Source organism: Salmo salar, chromosome 14 (genome assembly GCF_965601325.2).
Source record: "Salmo salar chromosome 14, fSalSal1, whole genome shotgun sequence".
NCBI lineage: Eukaryota > Metazoa > Chordata > Actinopteri > Salmoniformes > Salmonidae > Salmo > Salmo salar.
In genome coordinates this window covers 53,172,267-53,194,305 of record NC_138304.1, presented here as the reverse complement: position 1 = coordinate 53,194,305, position 22,039 = coordinate 53,172,267, and the positions used below count along the sequence as shown (strand labels likewise).

The following is a 22,039-nucleotide window of genomic DNA, read 5'->3' as shown; positions in this document are numbered from 1 at the left end:
ACCTAGATAATACTGAGGGTATAATGATGACTGATGGAGTACTGTACTGTACAGTCTGTAGGTACCTAGATAATACTGAGGGTGTAATGATGACTGATGGAGTACTGTACTGTTCAGTCTGTGGAGTTACAGACAAATTCCAGTATCTTTCACAAAATGTCCTGGTTTCCCAGAAATCCTGGTCCGGATTTCCTTCTGATTCCGGGCAATCTTCTAACCGGGATTTCTGGAAAACCTGGGAATTTGGGAAAACTTACCAGAATTTTGCAACCCTAGACGTCACTGAAGGCATTATGAAAGGCACAACATTTACACATAGGGTCAAACTTGAGGTCCATGCGTGTATTTTTGTTTAGTATTGACGTCAATGGTAAATCTCGAGTTATGCCCACAGATTTCAAGTAAGCATTTGCCCATTATGGATTTAGCCTGGGTACCAGTCTGTTTAGCTGACATTACACTCCTTGTACGCTATGTCATTGCCAAACATTGGTGCCCAGGCTATTATGGAGGTATGTTTGGCCTGTTCTGAGGGTAACTGTGTTGAGGGGCACAGCTCTGAGGGTAACTGTGTTGAGGGGTACAGCTCTGAGGGTAACTGTGTTGAGGGGTACAGCTCTGAGGGTAACTGTGTTGAGGGGTACAGCTCTGAGGCGTACAGCTCTGAGGGTAACTGTGTTGAGGGGTACAGCTCTGAGGGGTACAGCTCTGAGGGTAACTGTGTTGAGGGGTACAGCTCTGAGGGGTACAGCTCTGAGGGTAACTGTGTTAAGGGGTACAGCTCTGAGGGTAACTGTGATGAGGGGTACAGCTCTGAGGGGTACAGCTCTGAGGGTAACTGTGTTGAGGGGTACAGCTCTGAGGGTAACTGTGTTGAGGGGTACAGCTCTGAGGGGTACAGCTCTGAGGGTAACTGTGTTAAGGCGTACAGCTCTGAGGGTAACTGTGTTGAGGGGTACAGCTCTGAGGGTAACTGTGTTGAGGGGTACAGCTCTGAGGGTAACTGTGTTGAGGGGTACAGCTCTGAGGGCAACTGTGTTGAGGGGTACAGCTCTGAGGGTAACTGTGTTGAGGGGTACAGCTCTGAGGGTAACTGTGTTGAGGGGTACAGCTCTGAGGGTAACTGTGTTGAGGGATACAGCTCTGAGGGGTACAGCTCTGAGGGTAACTGTGTTGAGGGGTACAGCTCTGAGGGTAACTGTGTTGAGGGGTACAGCTCTGAGGGTAACTGTGTTGAGGGGTACAGCTCTGAGGGTAACTGTGTTGAGGGAATACAGCTCTGAGGGGTACAGCTCTGAGGGTAACTGTATTGAGGGGTACAGCTCTGAGGGTAACTGTGTTGAGGGGTACAGCGCTGAGGGTAACTGTGTTGAGGGGTACAGCTCTGAGGGTAACCCTGTTAAGGGGTACAGCTCTGAGGGTAACTGTTGAGGGGTACAGCTCTGAGGGTAACTGTGTTGAGGGGTACAGCTCTGAGGGGTACAGCTCTGAGGGTAACTGTGTTGAGGGGTACAGCTCTGAGGGTAACTGTGTTGAGGGGTACAGCTCTGAGGGGTAACTGTGTTGAGGGGTACAGCTCTGAGGGTAACTGTGTTAAGGGGTACAGCTCTGAGGGTACCTGTGTTAAGGGGTACAGCTCTGAGGGTAACTGTGTTGAGGGGTACAGCTCTGAGGGTAACTCTGTTAAGGGGTACAGCTCTGAGGGTAACTGTTGAGGGGTACAGCTCTGAGAGTAACTGTGTTGAGGGGTACAGCTCTGAGGGTAACTGTGTTGAGGGGTACAGCTCTGAGGGGTACAGCTATGAGGGTAACTGTGTTGAGGGGTACAGCTCTGAGGGTAACTGTGTTGAGGGGTACAGCTATGAGGGTAACTGTGTTGAGGGATACAGCTCTGAGGGGTACAGCTCTGAGGGCAACTGTGTTGAGGGGTACAGCTCTGAGGGTAACTGTGTTGAGGGATACAGCTCTGAGGGGTACAGCTCTGAGGGTAACTGTGTTGAGGGGTACAGCTCTGAGGGTAACTGTGTGTTGTCTGGTTAATGTTTTGGGGGGGTACAGCTCTGAGGGTAACTGTGTGTTGTCCGGTTAATGTTTTGGGGGGTACAGCTCTGAGGGTAACTGTGTGTTGTCCGGTTAATGTTTTGGGGGGGGTACAGCTCTTAGGGTAACTGTGTGTTGTCCTGTTAATGTTTTGGGGGGTACAGCTCTGAGGGTAACTGTGTGTTGTCCGGTTAATGTTTTGGGGGGTACAGCTCTGAGGGTAACTGTGTGTTGTCCGGTTAATGTTTTGGGGGGTACAGCTCTGAGGGTAACTGTGTGTTGTCCGGTTAATGTTTTGGGGGGTACAGCTCTGAGGGTAACTGTGTGTTGTCCGGTTAATGTTTTGGGGGGTACAGCTCTGAGGGTAACTGTATGTCATCCGGTTAATGTTTTGGGGGGTACAGCTCTGAGGGTAACTGTGTGTTGTCCGGTTAATGTTTTGGGGGGTACAGCTACGTGACACAGCTGGGGCAGAGATGCAATTCCGACTGGATCACGATCGCAGGTTGAGGCCTGGACAGGAGGACAGAGAGGCCTTCTCTGGGACCATGGCACAGGTAAAGTACTGGTACAGCTTGACTCATAGTAACAGGTAAAGTACTGGTACAGCTTGACTCATAGTAACAGGTAAAGTACTGGTACAGCTTGACTCATAGTAACAGGTAAAGTACTGGTACAGCTTGACTCATAGTAACAGGTAAAGTACTGGTACAGCTTGACTCATAGTAACAGGTAAAGTACTGGTACAGCTTGACTCATAGTAACAGGTAAAGTACTGGTACAGCTTGACTCATAGTAACAGGTAAAGTACTGGTACAGCTTGACTCATAGTAACAGGTAAAGTACTAGTACAGCTTGACTCATAGTAACAGGTAAAGTACTGGTACAGCTTGACTCATAGTAACAGGTAAAGTACTGTACTGTTCCCCTCTCTATCTCCCCCATCACCCCTCCTCCCTGTTCCTCTCTCTATCTCCCCCATCACCCCTCCTCCCTGTTCCTCTCTCTATCTCCCCCCTATCACCCCTCCTCCCTGTTCCTCTCTCTATCTCCCCCCATCACCCCTCCTCCTCCCTGTTCCCCTCTCTATCACCCCACCTCCTCCCCTGTTCCTCTCTCTATCTCCCCCCTTCACCCCTCCTCCTCCTCCCTGTTCCCCTCTCTATCTCCCCCCATTACCCCCCTCCCCCCTGTTCCTCTCTCTATCACCCCTCTCTCCTCCCTCCCTCCCACCTTCCCCATCCCTACCTCTCTCCCCACCAGGATGAGGAACGGAGGCGGCTGGAGGTGCAGGGTGTGAAGCCCAGAGGGGGTCTGGATCTGATGGGCCTGCAGGCCCACGAGGCTCCCTGGGTCCAGGAGAGAACCCTACTGCAGCAGGAGGTCCAGTTGTTCAGACACAACACCATCATCTTCTATATGAAGCTACGCTGGATCCTCATGCACTGGAGGTTGGGGAAGAGGACAGACACAGTGGAGGAGACAGCACACTCAGAGGTGAGATGACTGGCTAGAGGTAGAGGCTGAACCCCAGGTAGTTTAGTCTGGAGGCTGGGGAAGAGGACAGAGACAGGGGAGGAGACATCAGACTCAGAGGTGAGATGACTGGCTAGAGGTAGAGGCTGAACCCCAGGTAGTTTAGTCTGGAGGCTGGGGAAGAGGACAGAGACAGGGGAGGAGACATCACATACTTGTCCAACCCTTCTCCTAGAAAGCTGCTGAATATGTCTCCCCAATCCAATTTGTTTATTTTATTTTATTTATTTCACCTTTATTTAACCAGGTAGGCCAGTTGAGAAGTTCTCATTTACAACTGCGACCTGGCCAAGATAAAGCAAAGCAGTGCGACATAAACAACAACATAGAGTTACACATGGAGTAAAACAAACATATCGTCAATAACACAATAGGAAAAAAGTCTATATACAGTGTGTGCAAATGAGGTAAGATGAGGGAGGTAAGGCAATAAATAGGCCATAGTGGCGAAATAATTTCAATTTAGCAATTAAACACTGGAGTGATAGAGACTGGAGGGATAGATGTGCAGAAGATGAATGTGCAAGTAGAGATACTGGGGTGCAAAGGACCAACAACAACAAAAAATAACAGTATGGGGATGAGGTAGTTAGATGGGCTATTTACAGATGGGCTATGTACAGGTGCAGTGATCTGTGAGCTGCTCTGACAGCTGGTGCTTTAAGCTAGTGAGGGAGATATGAGTCTCCAGCTTCAGTGATTTTTGCAGTTCGTTCCAGTCATTGGCAGCAGAGAACTGGAAGGAGAGGCTGCCAAAGGAGGAATTGGCTTTGGGGGTGACCAGTGAAATATACCTGCTGGAGCGCGTGCTACAGGTGGGTGCTGCTATGGTGACCAGTGAGCTGAGATAAGGGGGAACTTTACCTAGCAAAGACTTATAGATGACCTGGAGCCAGTGAGTTTGGCGACGAATATGAAGCGAGGGCCAGCCAACGAGAACATACAGGTCGCAGTGGTGGGTAGTATATGGGGCTTTGGTGACAAAACGGATGGCACTGTGATAGACTACATCCAGTTTGCTGAGTAGTGTTGGAGGCTATTTTGTAAATGGCATCGCTGAAGTCAAGGACCTGTAGGATAGTCAGTTTTAGGAGAGTATGTTTGGCAGCATGAGTGAAGGATGCTTTGTTGCGAAATAGGAAGCCGATTCTAGATTTAATTTTGGATTGGAGATGTTTGATGTGAGTCCGGAAGGAGAGTTTACAGTCTAACCAGACACCTAGGTATTTGTAGTTGTCCACATATTCTAATTCAGAACCGTCCAGAGTAGTGATGCTGGACGGTTGGGCAGGTGCTGGTACCGATCAGTTGAATAGCATGCATTTAGTTTTACTTGCATTTAAGAGCAGTTGGAGACCACGGAAGGAGAGTTGTATGGCATTGAAGCTCGTCTGGAGGTTAGTTAACACAGTGTCCAAAGAAGGGCCAGATGTATACAGAATGGTGTCGTCTGCGTGGAGTTGGATCAGAGAATCACCAGCAGCAAGTGCGATATCATTGATGTATACAGAGAAAAGATTCGGCCCAAGAATTGAACCCTGTCACACCCCCATAGAAACTGCTAGAGGTCTGGACAACAGGCCCTCCGATTTGACACACTGAACTCTGTCTGAGAAGTAGTTGGTGAACCAGGCGAGGCAATCATTTGAGAAACCAAGGCTGTTGAGTCTGCCGATAAGAATGTGGTGATTGACAGAGTCAAAAGCCTTGGCCAGGTCTATGAATACGGCTGCACAGTAATGTCTCTTATCGATGTTGGTTATGATATCGTTTAGGACCTTGAGCGTGGCTGAAGTGCACCCATGACCAGCTCTGAAACCAGATTGCATAGCGGAGAAGGTACAGTGGGATTCAAAATGGTCGGTAATCTGTTTGTTAACTTGGCTTTTGAAGACTTTAGAAAGGCAGGGTAGGATAGATATAGGTCTGTAGCAGTTTGGGTCTAGAGTGTCACCCCTTTGAAGAGGGGGATGACCGCGGCAGCTTTCCAATCTTTGGGGATCTCAGACAATATGAAAGAGAGGTTGAACAGGCTAGTAATAGGGGTTGCAACAATTTCGGCTGATAATTTTAGAAAGATAGGGTCCAGATTGTCTAGTCCTGCTGATTTGTGGTCCCGTGTGGCTCAGTTGGTAGAGCATGGTGTTTGCAACGCCAGGGTTGTGGGTTCGATTCCCACGGGGGAAAAAATAAAGAAATGTATGCATTCACTACTGTAAGTCGCTCTGGATAAGAGCGTCTGCTAAATGACAAAAAATTTAAAATAAAAAATTTGTAGGGGTCCAGATTTTGCAGCTCTTTCAGAACATCAGCTATCTGGATTTGGGTGAAGGAGAAATGGAGGAGGCTTGGGCAAGTTGCTGTGGGGGGTGCAGGGCTGTTGGCCAGGGTAGGGGTGGCCAGGTGTAAAGCATGATTTATCGGTGGTGACAGTGTTTCCTAGCCTCAGTACTGTGGGCAGCTGTGAGGAGGTGCTGTAACCATGAAAACATTTCTGACAGTGGTTGGGAACAATTTCTCCGGAGGCACTCCACACAGTCTCTAAACCATCCAATCAAACCAACTATATCAACAAACCATAAATCAGTCAATCACTTAGAAGAGTAGGATTGAGCGGAGTACATTTGGTTAAACCAATCAGTGAATAACAGCAGGGCTGGAGAAAAAGCCTGCATTCCCAATAGTTTTCCTGCAGGAGGATTGACATCTAGCTCAAAATCACTTAGCAGTGCAGGATCAGCTTGTTTGATTGGTCAACTGAGTGATTGATTGACTGACTTTCAGTTTGTTGGTTGGTTAGTTAGTTTAATGGTGTACTACTCCTTTCCTTGCTTTGATGTTGGCTATAATTACCTTGTTATTCCATGTCTTTGTTGTTGGCTATAATAACCTTGTTATTGTTGCCTATAATAACCTTGTTATTGTTGGGTATAATAACCTTGTTATTGTTGGGTATAATAACTGTGTTATTGTTGGCTATAATAACCTTGTTATTCCATGTCTTTGTTATTGGCTATAATAACCTTGTTATTGTTGGCTATAATAACCTTGTTATTCCATGTCTTTGTTGTTGCCTATAATAACCTTGTTGTTGTCGGCTATAATAACCTTGTTATTGTAGGCTATCATAACCGTGTTATTGTTGGCTATAATAACCTTGTTATTCCATGTCTTTGTAGTTGACTATAATAACCTTGTTATTGTTGGCTATAATTACCTTGTTATTGTTGGCTATAATAACCTTGTTATTGTTGGCTATAATAACCGTGTTATTGTTGGCTTTAATAACCGTGTTATTGTTGGCTATAATAACCTTGTTATTGTTGGCTATAATAACCGTGTTATTGTTGGCTTTAATAACCGTGTTATTGTGTGGCTATAATAACCTTGTTATTGTTGGCTATAATAACCGTGTTATTGTTGGCTATAATAACCTTGTTATTGTTGGCTATAATAACCTTGTTATTGTTGGCTATAATAACCTTGTTATTGTTGGCTATAATAACCTTGTTATTGTTGGTTATTGTTGACTATAATAACCTTGTTATTCCATGTCTTTGTAGTTGACTATAATAACCTTGTTATTGTTGGCTATAATAACTTTTGTTATTGTCGGCTATAATAACCTTGTTATTCCATGTCTTTGTAGTTGACTATAATAACCTTGTTATTGTTGGCTATAATAACCTTGTTATTCTATGTCTTTGGAATTGGCTAAAATAACCTTGTTATTGTTGGCTTTAATAACCTTGTTATTGTTGGCTATAATTACCTTATTATTGTTGGCTATAATAACCTTGCGATTGTTGGCTTTAATAACCTTGTTATTGTTGGCTATAATAACCTTGTTATTGTTGGCTATAATAACCTTGTTATTGTTGGCTATAATAATGTTGGCTATAATAACCTTGTTATTGTTGGCTATAATAACCTTGTTATTCCATGTCTTGTTTGTCGCAGTATGAGAAGTTGGAGGCTATTCCAGAGCTGGGGGTGATCTTGGAGCATGGAGAGGGAGAGACGGAGAGAGAGGACAGGGATAGGTCGTGTACCCAGCTACCCCAGAGAGACAGCCCCCACCCTGGCCCCACAACCCAACTCCACTCCACTGAACGCCTGCAGCACCAGACACAGGTAGGGTACAATGGATTTCTAGCTGTTGATACACTCCAACCCTGGATTAAACCCTGGATTAAACCCTGGATTAAACCCTGAATTAAACCCTCGATTAAAAGGCACTTTGGATGAGTGAAAAGTCTGTTGAAGTACAGTGGAGTTCAATGATCCCAGAGCATGTTATACAACAGACCACAACATACCACAACAGACCACAACAGACCATGTTATACAACAGACCACAACAGACCATGTTATACAACAGACCACAACAGACCATGTTATACAACAGACCACAACAGAGACTAGAACATGTTATAGAACAGACCTCAACAGAACCTTGTACTAACGTACATTTTATCCATCAAGCCAGAATATAGTATGAGTTTTTATGGTGTGTTGTGTGTAGATCAACTTGAACATTAACAAGTATGGCTTGTGTGTAGAAACAGATGATATTATTAGGTAAATGGAAAGATCTTAAATAAATTAATGATCCATGAGCTTCCTTCCCCGCTTCCTCCCCCGCTGCCTCCCCCGTTCCTCCCCCGCTTCCTCCCCTGCTCCTCCCCCGCTCCTCCCCCGCTTCCTCCCCCGCTCCTCTTCTCCAGGTGGGTGAGAACCGTAGGGTGCTCCAGGCGGTGCGCTCCCTGTTAGAGGAGTTCAGGTCAGAGTTGAGGGAGGAGGAGAACAGGAGGTGCCAGCTGCAGCAGAACTACGCCAATGACAAGGCTTCCTGGGAGGTCAAATGGGCCGAGATGAAGTGTCACGTCGCTCAGGTAACACACACACAGACACACACACACACACACACACACACACACCACACACACACACACACACACACACACACACACCACACACACACACACACACCACACACACACACACACACACACACACACACGACAGACACACTCTTTCTGTTTCACAATACAGGCTGCTGGAGAAAGATGCTCCAAAATACACAACTATAATCACAGATATCTCACCCCTGGTTTAAATATTCCATTGTTTCTGTTGTTCTCTTTCTGTTGTTCCCTTCAGTTTCCTTCGGAACGGCTTGAATTACATTCAGTAGTTCCTTTGAAATATTAGTACACTCTTAGAAAAAAGGGTTCCATAAGGTTTATTTGGCTGTCCCCATAGGAGAACCCTTTTTGGTTCTAGGTAAAGCCCTTTTTTGTTCCAGGTAGAACTCTTTTGGATTTCATATAGAACCCTCTGTGTAAAGGGTTCTACATGAATTTCAAAGGGGTTCTAACTGGAACCGAAAAGGGTTCTACCTGGAACCAAAAAGGGTTCTACCTGGAACCAAAAAGGGTTATTCAAAGGGTTCTCCTATGGGGACAGCCGAAATAACCATTTTAGGTTCTAATCTGGTAAGACGAGGGGTGGGGGTGTCTACTTGTCAATATCAGCCCGAGGTAGAGTACCTCATGATAAGCTGTAGACCACACTATCTACCAAGAGAGTTCACATCTATATTATTCATAACCATCTATTTACCACCACAAACTGATGCTTGCACTAAGACCGCACTCAGTGAGCTGTATAAGGTCATAGGCAAACAAGAAAATGCTCATCTAGAGACAGTGCTCCTAGTGGCCGGGGACTTTAATGCAGGCAAACTTTAATGTATTTTACCTCATTTTTATTTGTATTTATTTCACCTTTATTTAACCAGGTAGGCCAGTTGAGAACAAGTTCTCATTTACAACTGCGACCTGGCCAAGATAAAGCAAAGCAGTGCGACAAAAACAACAACACAGAGTTACACATAAGCAAATGTAAAGTCAATAACACAATACAAAATGTTTTTAAAAATCTATGTACAGTGTGTGCAAATGTAGAAGAGTAGGGAGGTAAGGCAATAAATAAGCCATAGAGGTGAAATAATTACAATTTAGCATTAACACTGGAGTGATATGTGCAGATGATGATGTGCAAGTAGAGATATTGGGGTGCAAAAGAGCAAGAAGATAAATAACAATATGGGGATGAGGTAGTTGGGTGGGCTATTTACAGATTGGCTATGTACAGATACAGTGATTGGTAAGCTGCTCTGACAGCTGATGCTTAAAGTTAGAGAGGGAGATATAAGACTCCAGCTTCAGAGATTTTTGCAATTTGTTCCAGTCATTGGCAGCAGAGAACTGGCAGGAAGGTTGCCAAAGGCAAGTGTTGGCTTTGGGGATGACCAGTGAAATATACCTGCTGGAGTGCGTGCTACGGGTGAGTGTTGCTATGGTGACCAGTGAGCTGAGATAAGGCGGGGCTTTACCTAGCAAAGACTTATAGATGACCTGGAGCCATTGGGTTTGGCGACGAATCTGTAGCGAGGGCCAGCCAAAGAGAGCATACAGGTCGTAGTGGTGGGTAGTATATGGTGCTTTGGTAACAAAACGGATGGCACTGTGATAGACTACATCCAGTTTGTTGAGTAGAGTGTTGGAGGCTATTTTGTAAATGACATCGCCGAAGTCAAGGATCGGTAGGATAGTCAGTTTTACGAGGGTATGTTTGGCAGCATGAGTGAATGAGGCTTTGTTACGAAATAGGACGCCAATTCTAGATTTAATTTTGGATTGGAGATGCTTAATGTGAGTCTGGAAGGAGAGTTTACAGTCTAACCAGACACCTAGGTATTTGTAGTTGTCCACATATTCTAAGTCAGAACCATCCAGAGTAGTGATGCTAGTCGGGCTGGTGGGTGCGGGCAGAAATTGGTTGAATAGCATGCATTTAGTTTTAATAGCATTTAAAAGCAGTTGGAGGCCACGGAAGGAGTGTTGTATGGCATTGAAGCTCATTTGGAGGTTTGTTAACACAATGTCCAAAGAAGGGCCAGATGTATACAGAATGGTGTCGTCTGCGTAGAGGTAGATCAGAGAATCACCAGCAGCAAGAGCGACATCATTGATATATACAGAGAAAAGAGTCGGCCCGAGAATTGAACCCTGCGGCACCCCCATAGAGACTGCCAGAGGTCTGGCCCTCCGATTTGACACACTGAACACTATCTGAGAAGTAGTTAGTGAACCAGGTGAGGCAGTCATTTGAGAAACCAAGGCTATTGAGTCTGCCGATAAGAATGCGGTGACTGACAGAGTCGAAAGCCTTGGCCAGGTCGATGAAGACGGCTGCACAGTCGTGTCTTTTATCAATGGCGGTTATGATATCGTTTAGGACCTTGATCGTGGCTGAGGTACACCTATGACCAGCTCGGAAACCAGATTGCATAGTGGAGAAGGTACGGTGGGATTCGAAATGGTCGGTGATCTGTTTGTTAACTTGGCTTTTGAAGACTTTAGAAAGGCAGGGCAGGATGGATATAGGTCTATAAGAGTTTGTGTCCACTCTTTGGGGATCTCAGACGATATGAAAGAGAGGTTGAATAGGCTAGTATTAGGGGTTGCAACAATTTCGGCAGATAAATTCAGAAATGAGGGTCCAGATTGTCTAGCCCAGCTGATTTGTAGGGATCCAGATTATGCAGTTCTTTCAGAACATCAGCTGTCTGGATTTGGGTGAAGGAGAAGCGGGGGGGCGGCTTGGGCAAATTTCTGCAGGGGTTGCAGAGCTGTTGGCCAGGGTAGGGGTAGCCAGGTGGAAAGCGTGGCCAGCCATAGAAAAATGCTTATTGAAATTATCGAATATCGTAGATTTATCGGTGGTGACAGTGTTTCCTAGCCTCAGTGCAGTGGGCAGGTGGGAGGAGGTGCTCTTATTCTCCATGGACTTTACAGTTCCCAAAACCTTTTGGAATTAGTGCTACAGGAAGCACATTTCTGTTTGAAAAAGCTAGCCTTGGCTTTCCTAACTGACTGTGCATATTGGTTCCTGACGTCCCTGAAAAGTTGCATATCGCGGGGGATATTCGATGCTAATGCAGTACGCCACATGATGTTTTTGTGCTGGTCAAGGGCATTCAAGTCTGGGGTGAACCAAGGGCTATATCTGTTCTTAGTTCTACATTTTTTGAACGGGGCATGCTTATTTAAGATGGTGAGGAAAGCACTTTTAACCTGTTGGGGCTAGGGGGCAGTATTGAGAAATTTTGAAAAAAATATGTGCCCATTTTTAACTGCCTCCTACACCAACTCAGAAGCTAGGATATGCATATTATTAACACATTCGGATAGAAAACACTCTGAATTTTCTAAAACAGTTTGAATGGTGTCTGTAAGTATAACAAAACTCATATTGCAGGCAAAAACCTGTGAAAAATAGATTAAAAAAAAAATGTGAATTTTGTGACTGTACTATTTAGTGTCATTGTTTTATAGATACCATAGTGAGAAAGGATTCATTTCGCAACTCCTACGGCATCCACTAGATGTCAACGATCTTTATAAAGTTGTTTGAAGCGTCTATGATAAACAGAGAGCAAATTAGAATGCAAGGAAGTTGACATGTCGTCACTTCATTTTTTTGCGCCTGCGCATAAATCTGAGAAGCGTGAGTTTGTCATAATTGTTTATCTAGACATAGGATAGGTTGTGTGAAAATATTACTGATGTTTAACGTTAAAAATGGACCAAAAGATTAATGCTAAACAACGTTTGACATGTTTGAACGAACGTAAATAGATTATTTACTAGGTTTTTTTAGCTTTTCGGCGTGATTTTACCACCCCCCCACCACGTTTTGTGGGAGCATAATGAACGCTAACTACTTGGTGTTATTTGGACATAAATTATGAACTTTGTCAAAAGAAACCACATTTGTTCTGGAACTGGGATTCCTGGCAGTGCCTTCTGATGGAGATAATCAAAGGTAAGAGGGATATTTACAATGTTATTATCGATATTAGATGATGCTAACTGTATAGCATAGCTTATTGTTCTTAGCATAGCACCCCGTTTATTGCAAAATGTGATTTCCCAGTAAAGTTATTTTGAGATCTGGCCATTCGGTAGCAATTACGAGATGATAATATATTATTCTTTGAATGACAATATTATAATTTACCAATGTTTTCGAATAGTAATTTTGTTATGTTCACCGGAAGCATTTCAGAGAAGAAAAAAATCTGAATTTCACGCTACTGTAAAATGCTGTTTTTGGATATAAATATGAACTTGATGGAACAAAAAATGCATGTATTGTATAACATAATGTCCTAGGAGTGTCATCTGATGGAGATTGACAAAGGTTAGTGCATAATTCTAGCTGGTTTCTGCTTTTGGTGACGCCTGACCTTGAATTGAAAATGGATGTTTGTACTTTTGTGGCTATGTACTGTCCTAACATAATCTAACTTTATGCTTTTGCCGTAAAGCCTCTTTGAAAATCGAACAATGTGGTTAGATTAAGGAGATGTTTATCTTTTAAATTGTGTAAAATAGTTGATTGTTTGAGAAATTGAAATGATTAGATTTTTGATGTTTTGAATTTCCAGCCTTGTTAGCAATCCCGACTCGGGGTTCATTGCTAACCTGTAGCCCCAAGAGCAACCAGGCATCCTCTACTGACAGGATGAGGTCAATATCCTTCCAGGATACCAGGTGGATTAGAAAGGCCTGCTCGCTGAAGTGTTTTAGGGAGTGTTTGACAGTGATGAGGGGTGGTCGTTTGACCGCTGACCCATTACGGACGCAGACAAGGAGGCAGTGATCGCTGAGATCCTGGTTGAAGACAGCAAAGGTGTATATAGAGGACAAGTTGGTCAGGATGATATCTAAGAGGGTGCCCATGTTTACGGATTTAGGGTTGTACCTGGTAAATTCCTTGATAATTTGTGTGAGATTGAGGGCATCTAGCTTAGATTGTATGAAGGCCAGTTTAGGTCACCTAATAGTATGAACTCTGAAGATAGATGGGGGGGCAATCAATTCACATATAGTGTCCAGGGAACAGCTGAGGGTGAGGGGGGTCTATAACAAGCAGCAATGGTGAGAGACTTGTTTCTGGAAAGGTGGATTTTTAAAAGTAGATGCTCGAATTGTTTGGGCACAGACCTGGATAGTATGACAGAACTCTGCAGGCTATCTCTGCAGTAGATTGCAACTCCGCCCCCTTTGGCAGTTCTATCTTGTCGGAAAATGTTATAGTTAGGGATGGAAATGTCAGGATTTTTGGTGGCCTTCCTAAGCTAGGATTCAGACACAGCTAGGACATCTGGGTTGGCGGAGTGTGCTAAAGCAGTGAATAAAACAAACTTAGGGAGGAGGCTTCTAATGTTAACATGCATGAAACCAAGGTTATTACGGTTACAGAAGTCAACAAATAAGAGCGCCTGGGGGATGGGAGTGGTGCTGGGGGCTGCAGGGTCTGGGTTAACCTCCACATCACCAGAGGAACAGAGGAGGAGTAGGATAAGGGTACGGCTAAAGGCTATAAGAACTGAGGGGGGTCTATAACAAGCAGCAATGGTGAGAGACTTGTTTCTGGAAAGGTGGATTTTTAAAAGTAGATGCTCGAATTGTTTGGGCACAGACCTGGATAGTATGACAGAACTCTGCAGGCTATCTCTGCAGTAGATTGCAACTCCGCCCCCTTTGGCAGTTCTATCTTGTCGGAAAATGTTATAGTTAGGGATGGAAATGTCAGGATTTTTGGTGGCCTTCCTAAGCTAGGATTCAGACACAGCTAGGACATCTGGGTTGGCGGAGTGTGCTAAAGCAGTGAATAAAACAAACTTAGGGAGGAGGCTTCTAATGTTAACATGCATGAAACCAAGGTTATTACGGTTACAGAAGTCAACAAATAAGCGCGCCTGGGGGATGGGAGTGGTGCTGGGGGCTGCAGGGTCTGGGTTAACCTCCACATCACCAGAGGAACAGAGGAGGAGTAGGATAAGGGTACGGCTAAAGGCTATAAGAACTGGTCGTCTAGTGTGTTCGGAACTGAGAGTAAAAGGAGCAGATTTCTGGGCGTGGATGAATAGATTCAAGGCATAACGTACAGACAAGGGTATGGTAGGATGTGAGTACAGTGGCGAGAAACCTAGGCATTGAGTGACGATGAAAGAGGTTTTGTCTCTAGAGGCACCTGTTAAGCCAGGTGAGGTCACCGCATGTGTGGAGAGTGGAACAAAAGGGCTATCTAAGGCTTATTGGGCAGGGCTGAGGGCTCTACAGTGAAATAAGGCAATAATCACTAACCAAAACAGCAATAGACAAGGCATATTGACATTAGGGAAAGGCATGTGTAGCCGAGTGATCATAGGGTCCAATGAGTAGCAATAGATGAGTCAGGGAGCCGATTCAGTAGACGCTACTACGCTAGGCGAGCTGGAGACACAGTGATTCAGACAGCTAGCGGGCCGGAGCAGCAGAGGGGCCTCCAGCGACGTCGCAACGGAACAGCCTGTTGAAACCACCTCGGATGATTACGTCGGCAGACCAGTCGTGATGGATCGGCGGGGCTCCGTGTCGGCAGTAAAGAGTGCAGGCCAATTGGCAAAAGAGGTATTGTAGACCAAGAATTGGCTGGTGGACCTCTTCGGCTAGCCGGGAGCTGGGCTTAGCTCGAGGCTATCTCAAGGCTACCTGGTGCTTGCTTCAGGACAGAGACGTTAGCCAGGAGTAGCCACTCAGATTGCAGCTAGCTAGCTGCGATGATCCGGTGTAAAGGTTCAGAGCTTGCGGTAGGAATCCGGAGATGTGGTAGAGAAAAGCAGTCCGATATGCTCTGGGTTGATATCGCGCTGTGCAGACTGGCAGGTATTGACTGGCTAACTAGCAGGGGCTAACTGACTACTGGCTAGTAGCTAGCTAGTTACCTGGCTAGCCTCTGATGGGGCTTCCGGTTGTAAAGTATAAAAATCGCAGCTCCGTACCACATTGGGTGAGGCGGGTTGCAAGAGAGTATATTCAGTCCGTAGATGGAAAGTGAGATAAAAAAAATATATATATATATATATACGAAATATGTATGAAAAAACGAGGAAGAAAACTATATTTACATGAGACAAGACGGGACAAGACAAAACACACGTCCGACTGCTACGCCATGTTGGATAATTTCTAACAGCATGTCACATGTGCAATCAGAAAATAATTACCTCTAGACCACCATTACTCCACACAGAGACCCGTACAAAACTCTCCCTCGCTCTCCATTTGGCAAATCTGTCCATAATTATATCCTCCTGATTCCTGCTTGCAAGCAAAAACTAAAGCAGGACGTACCAGTGACTCGCTCAAGACACAGATGCTACGCTACAGGACTGTTTTGTTAGCACAGGCTGGAATATGTTCCGGGACTTATCCAATGGCATTGGGGAGTATACAGCCTCAGTCACCAGCTTCATCAATAAGTGCATCGATGACGTCGTCCCCACAGTGACTGTACGTACATTTCCCAACCAGAAGCCATGGATTACAGGCAGCATCCACACCGATCTAAAGGCTAGAGCTGCCGCTTTCAAGGAGTGGGACACTAATCCGGACGCCTATAAGAAATCCCACTATGCCCTCAGACGAACCATCAAACAGGCAAAGAGTCAATACAGGACTAAGATCGAATCCTACTACACCGGCTCGGACGCTCGACGGCTGTGGGAGGGCTTACAAACTATTACAGACTACAAAGGGAAACCCAGCCGCGAGCTGCCCAGTGACGCGAGACTATCAGACGTGCTAAATGCCTTTTATGCTTGCTTGGAGGCAAGCAACACTGAAGCATGCATGAGAGCACCAGCTGTTCCGGACGACTGGGTGATCACGCTCTCCGTAGCTGATCTGAGAAAGACCTTTAAACAGGTCAACATTCACAAGGCCGGGACATGTACTCAGAGCATGTGCGGACCAACTGTCAAGTCTCTTCACTGACATTTTCAACCTCTCCCTGACCGAGTCTGTAATACTTACATGTTTCAAGCAGACCACCCTGTGCCCAAGAAAGCAAAGCTAACCTGCCTAAATGATTACCGCCCCGTAGCACACATGTCGGTAGCCATGAAGTGTGTTGAAAGGCCCTTTCCCACCTGGACAAAAGGAACACCTATGCGAGAATGCTGTTCATTGACCACAGCTCAGCGTTCAACACCATAGTGCCCTCAAAGCTCATCGCTAAGCTAAGGACCCTGGGACTAAACACCTCCCCCTGCAACTGGATCCTGGACTTCCTGACGGTCTGCCCCCGGGTGGTAAGGGTGGGCAACAACACATCTGCTTCGCTGATCCTCAACACAGGGGCCCCTCAGGGGTGTGTGCTCAGTCCCCTCCTGTACTCCCTGTTCACTCATGACTGCACGGCCAGGCACGACTCCAACACCATCATTAAGTTTGCAGACGACACAACAGTGGTAGGCCTGATCAACGACGAGACAGCCTATAGGGAGGAGGTCAGAGACCTGATCGTGTGGTGCTAGGACAACAACCTTTCCCTCAACATGAGCAAGATGAAAGGAGATGATCGTGGACTACAGGAAAAGGAGGGCCGAACACACCCCCATTCACATTGACAGGGTTGCAGTGGAGTGGGTCAAGAGTTTCAAGTTCCTTGATGTCCACATCACTAACAAACTATCATGGTCCAAACACACCAAGAAAGTCGTGAAGAGGGCACGACAATGCCTTTTCTCCCTCAGGAGACTGATAGATTTGGCATGGGTCCCCAGATCCTCAAAAAGTTATACAGCTGCACCATCGAGAGCATCCTGACTGTTGCATCACCGCCTGGTATGGCACCTGCTCGGCATCTGACCGTAAGGCGCTACAGAGGGTAGTGCGTACAGCCCTGTACATCACTGGGGCCAAGCTTCCTGACATCCAGGACCTATATACTAGGTGGTGTCAGAGGAAGGACCCAAAAAATTGTCAAAGACTGCAGTCACCCAAGTCATAGACTGTTCTCTCTGCTAACACACGGCAAGCAGTACCGGAGCGCTAAGTCTTGGTCCAAAAGACTCCTTAACAGCTTCTACCCCAATGCCATAAGACTGTTTATTATCTATGCATAGTCACTTTACCCTTACCTACATGTACAAATTACCTCGACTGACCGGTGCCCCCGCACATTGACTCTGTACCGGTACCCCCTGTATATAGCCCCCACATTGACTCTGTACCGGTACCCCCTTTATATAGCCTCTACATTGACTCGGTACCGGTACCCCCTGTATATAGCCCCCACATTGACTCTGTACCGGTACCCCCTGTATATAGCCTCTACATTGACTCGGTACCGGTACCCCCTGTATATAGCCTCCACATTGACTCGGTACCGGTACCCCCCTGTATATAGCCTCCACATTGACTCTGTACCGGTACCCCCTGTATATAGCCCCCACATTGACTCGGTATCGGTGCCCCCTGTATATAGCCTCCACATTGACTCGGTACCGGTACCCCCCTGTATATAGCCTCATTATTGTTATTTTAGGGTGTTACTTTTTAATTTAAAAAAAAATTACATTCGTTTATTTTGTAAATATTTTCTATTTTCTTTAAACTGCATTGTTGGTTAAGGGAGGAGTGAGGCCTAAGAGGGTTTTATAAATAAGCATCAACCAGTGGCTCTTGCGACGGGTATACAGAGATGACCAGTTTACAGAAGAGTATAGAGCGCAGTGATGTGTCCAATAAGGAGCATTGGTGGCAAATCTGATGGCCGAATGGTAAAGAACATCTAGCCGCTCGAGAGCACCCTTACCTGCCGGTCTATAAATTACGTCTCCGTAATCTAGCATGGGTAGGATGGTCATCTGAATCAGGGTTAGTTTGGCAGCTGGGGTGAAAGAGGTACGATTACAATAGAGGAATCCAAGTCTAGATTTAACTTTAGCCTGCAGCTTTGATATGTGCTGAGAGAAGGACAGTGTACCGTCTAGCCATACTCCCAAGTACTTGTATGAGGTGTCTACCTCAAGCTCTAAACCCTCAGAGGTAGTAATCACACCGGTAGGGAGAGGGGCATACACAAAAATCATCACAATTGTAACGGCTGTCGTCACAACAAAACCAAGATGCAGGGGATTCATTATGAATATTTAATAAAATGAACCACTATAAACAAAACATAAAACAGCAATGATAGTAAACAGTCCTGTCTGGTCAAAAACGAACGAGACAGAAAACAATCCCCCACAAAACCCAAAGGAAAAACAGGCTCCTTATGTGTGACTCCCAATCAGCAACAATGAACTACAGCTGTGCCTGATTGGGAGCCACACACGGCCCAAAACAAAGAAATACAAAAACATAGAAAAATGAACATAGAACGCCCACCCAATGTAACACCCTGGCCTAACCAAAAATAAAGAACAAAAACCCCTCTCTATGGCCAGGGCGTTAAAACAATTCATGTCTTTTCCCATGAGTATGCTGTATAAAATAGGAATTAGTGAAGGCAAGCCAAGTTGATAATCTCACTGAACAGCAAAACCCCATCTGACAGACTGATTGTAGTCAGGTCATCTGACAGACTGATTGTAGTCCGGTCCCAGAGTTTCTCCTGATCTGATCACATGGTAAAACACTTTAAAGACCCATCCTCATACTTCTCCACATTGTTATGGATTGTTCTTCTTGTTCTTCAACTAATATATTGTCTGTCTTGTTATGTGTTCAACCAGTTGGAAGAGGAGAGACAAGAAGAGAAAGGAGAGGTGAGAGGAGAGGCCAGAGGAGAGATGCAGGGAGGAGGAGGAGACCCAGACTGGGCCTTTAAACAGGAGCGAGAGGAGCACCGTTGCCTCCTGGCAGAGAGCCACAGCACCTCCCTGGACCTCCACTGGAAGCTGCAGCATGGAGAGAAGAGGTGGGGGAGGGAGAGGAGAGACTTGCTGGAACGCTTCGACCGGGAGAGACAAGAGTGGGACAGCAACATGAGAAACATGCACCACAAGATGGAGAGGGTGAGGAGGGGGAGGGAGGGAGGGTGTCACACTACTGAGACCATCTCTCTTCATATTCTGTAGTCACATCACCCTGTCTGAAACGACTCATTCCTTTCCTCTCTCCCTCTCCTCTCTCCTCTCATTCATTTCCTCTCTCCCTTTCCTCTCTCCCTCCTCCTCTCCTCTCTCCCTCCTCCTCTCCTCTCTCCCTCCTCCTCTCCTCTTTCCCGCTCCTCTCATTCATTTCCTCTCTCCCTCCTCCTCTCCTCTCTCCCTCCTCCTCTCCTCTCTCCCCCCTCCTCTCCTCTTTCCCGCTCCTCTCATTCATTTCCTCTCTCCCTCCTCCTCTCCTTCCTTTCTTTCCCTCTCCTCCCTCTCTCCTCTCTCTCTCCCTCTCCTCTCATTCCTTTCCTCTCTCCCTCCTCCTCTCCTCTCTCCCTCCTCCTCTCCTCTCTCCCTCTCCTCTAATTCATTTCCTCTCTCCCTCTCCTCTCATTCATTTCCTCTCTCCCTCTCCTCTCCTCTCTCCCTTTCCTCTCTCCCTCCTCCTCTCCTCTCTCCCTCTCCTCTCTCCCTCTCCTCTCATTCATTCCTCTCTCCCGCCTCCTCTCCTCTCTCCCTCCTCATCTCCTCTCTCCCTCCTCCTCTCCTCTTTCCCGCTCCTCTCATTCATTTCCTCTCTTCCTCCTCCTCTCCTCTTTCCCTCCTCCTCTCCTCTCTCCCTCTCCTCTCTCCATCTCCTCTCATTCCTTTCCTCTCCCCCTCCTCCTCTCCTCTCCTCTCTCCCTACTCCTCTCATTCCTTTCCTCTCCTCTCCTCTTCTCTCTACTCTCCTCTCATTTCTTTCCTTTCTCCCTCTCCTCTCTCTCCTCCTTCTCTCTCTACCTCTCATCTCTCCCTCTCCTCCCTCTCTCTTCTCCCCCCACAGCTGCAGAGAGAGCTGAACGTCCGACAGGGCAGTGAGGGTTCACCCTCCGACGTCAAAGACGGGGCGACGGCAGGAGGACCCAGGGGTGTCTTTTCCCCTCAGGAGAGCCCATGTAAGGTCCCTCGCTCTCCCCGGTCACCCCGGTCACCCCGCTCCCCTCGCTCTGCCATCCCCGGCCCTGTTTCCCTCCCCACCCGCTCCCACTCGGACTCGGAGGCCCATGAAGAGCAGGGGGCTGTAGTGAGGGTCAGAGGCCCAACAGAGAACATTTTCCTGGACGCTCTGACGCTAGACTCCCTGGGTAGCCTGGAGGTCCCACTTCCCAGCAGACTGGACTCTGACAAGAGGTTCCCCTGTATGAACCAGGTGAGACATCAGACTCTGACAAGAGGTTCCCCTGTATGAACCAGGTGAGACGTGTTAGACTCTGGTGTATCCCAAATTGCTCCTTATTCTGTATATAGTGCACTACCTTTGACTACATGGAACTCTATTCCATATCAGGTAACTGATACAAGCAGTAAAATCAGATTTTTTTTTTAAACGGATAAAAATACACCTTATGGAACAGCGGGGACTGTGAAGAGACACAAACATAGGCACAGACACATGCATACACACGATAACATACGCACTATACACACACATACACATGGATTCTGTGTTGTAAATATGTGGTAGTGAAGTAGGGGCCTGAGGGAACACACTTAGTGTGTTGTGAAATCTGTTATGAATGTAGTGTAATGTTTTAAAATTGCATAACTGCCTTAGTTTTGCCGGACCCCAGGAAGAGAAGCTGCTGCCTTGACAGGAACTAATGGGGATCCATAATAAACCCCAGGAAGAGTAGCTGCTGCCTTGACAGTAACTAATGGGGATCCATAATAAACCCCAGGAAGAGTAGCTGCTGCCTTGAAAGGAACTAATGGGGATCCATGATAAACCCCAGGAAGAGTAGCTGCTGCCTTGGCAGGAACTAATGGGGATCCATAATAAACCCCAGGAAGAGTAGCCGCTGCCATGGCAGGAACTAATGGGGATCCATAATAAACCCCAGGAAGAGAAGCCGCTGCCTTGGCAGGAACTAATGAGGATCCATAATAAACCCCAGGAAGAGTAGCTGGTGTCTTGACAGGAACTGATGGGGATCCAAAATAAAAACAAATATAAATATGGGTCCTGGTCAACAGTAGTACTATGGGTCCAGGTCAACAGTAGTGCACTATGGGTCCTGGTCAACAGTAGTGCACTATGGGTCCTGGTCAACAGTAGTACTATGGGTCCTGGTCAACAGTAGTCCACTATGGGTCCTGGTCAACAGTAGTGCACTATGGGTCCTGGTTAACAGTAGTGCTATATGGGTCCTGGTCAACAGTAGTGCACTATGGGTCCTGGTCAACAGTAGTACACTATTGACCCTGGTCAACAGTAGTACACTATGGGTCCTGGTCAACAGTAGTCCACTATGGGTCCTGGTCAATAGTAGTCCACTATGGGTCCTGGTCAACATTAGTCCACTATGGGGCCTGGTCAACAGTAGTGCACTATGGGTCCTGGTTAACAGTAGTGCACTATGGGTCCTGGTTAACAGTAGTGCACTATGGGTCCTGGTCAACAGTAATGCACTA

The 22,039-nt window shown here is 46.3% G+C and overlaps 1 protein-coding gene across 1 annotated transcript in view; it reads left to right on the top strand.

The window, feature by feature from the left end:
* mtcl1 (microtubule crosslinking factor 1) overlaps positions 1–22,039 on the top strand; it is a 268,316-nt gene that overhangs the window by 130,373 nt on the left and 115,904 nt on the right. The window contains exons 7-12 of the mRNA XM_045694519.2: positions 2,493–2,597; positions 3,304–3,537; positions 7,537–7,710; positions 8,304–8,471; positions 19,220–19,501; positions 20,412–20,777. Coding sequence (XP_045550475.2) covers positions 2,493–2,597; positions 3,304–3,537; positions 7,537–7,710; positions 8,304–8,471; positions 19,220–19,501; positions 20,412–20,777 — 1,329 coding nt within the window. The remainder of the gene's footprint in view (positions 1–2,492; positions 2,598–3,303; positions 3,538–7,536; positions 7,711–8,303; positions 8,472–19,219; positions 19,502–20,411; positions 20,778–22,039) is intronic.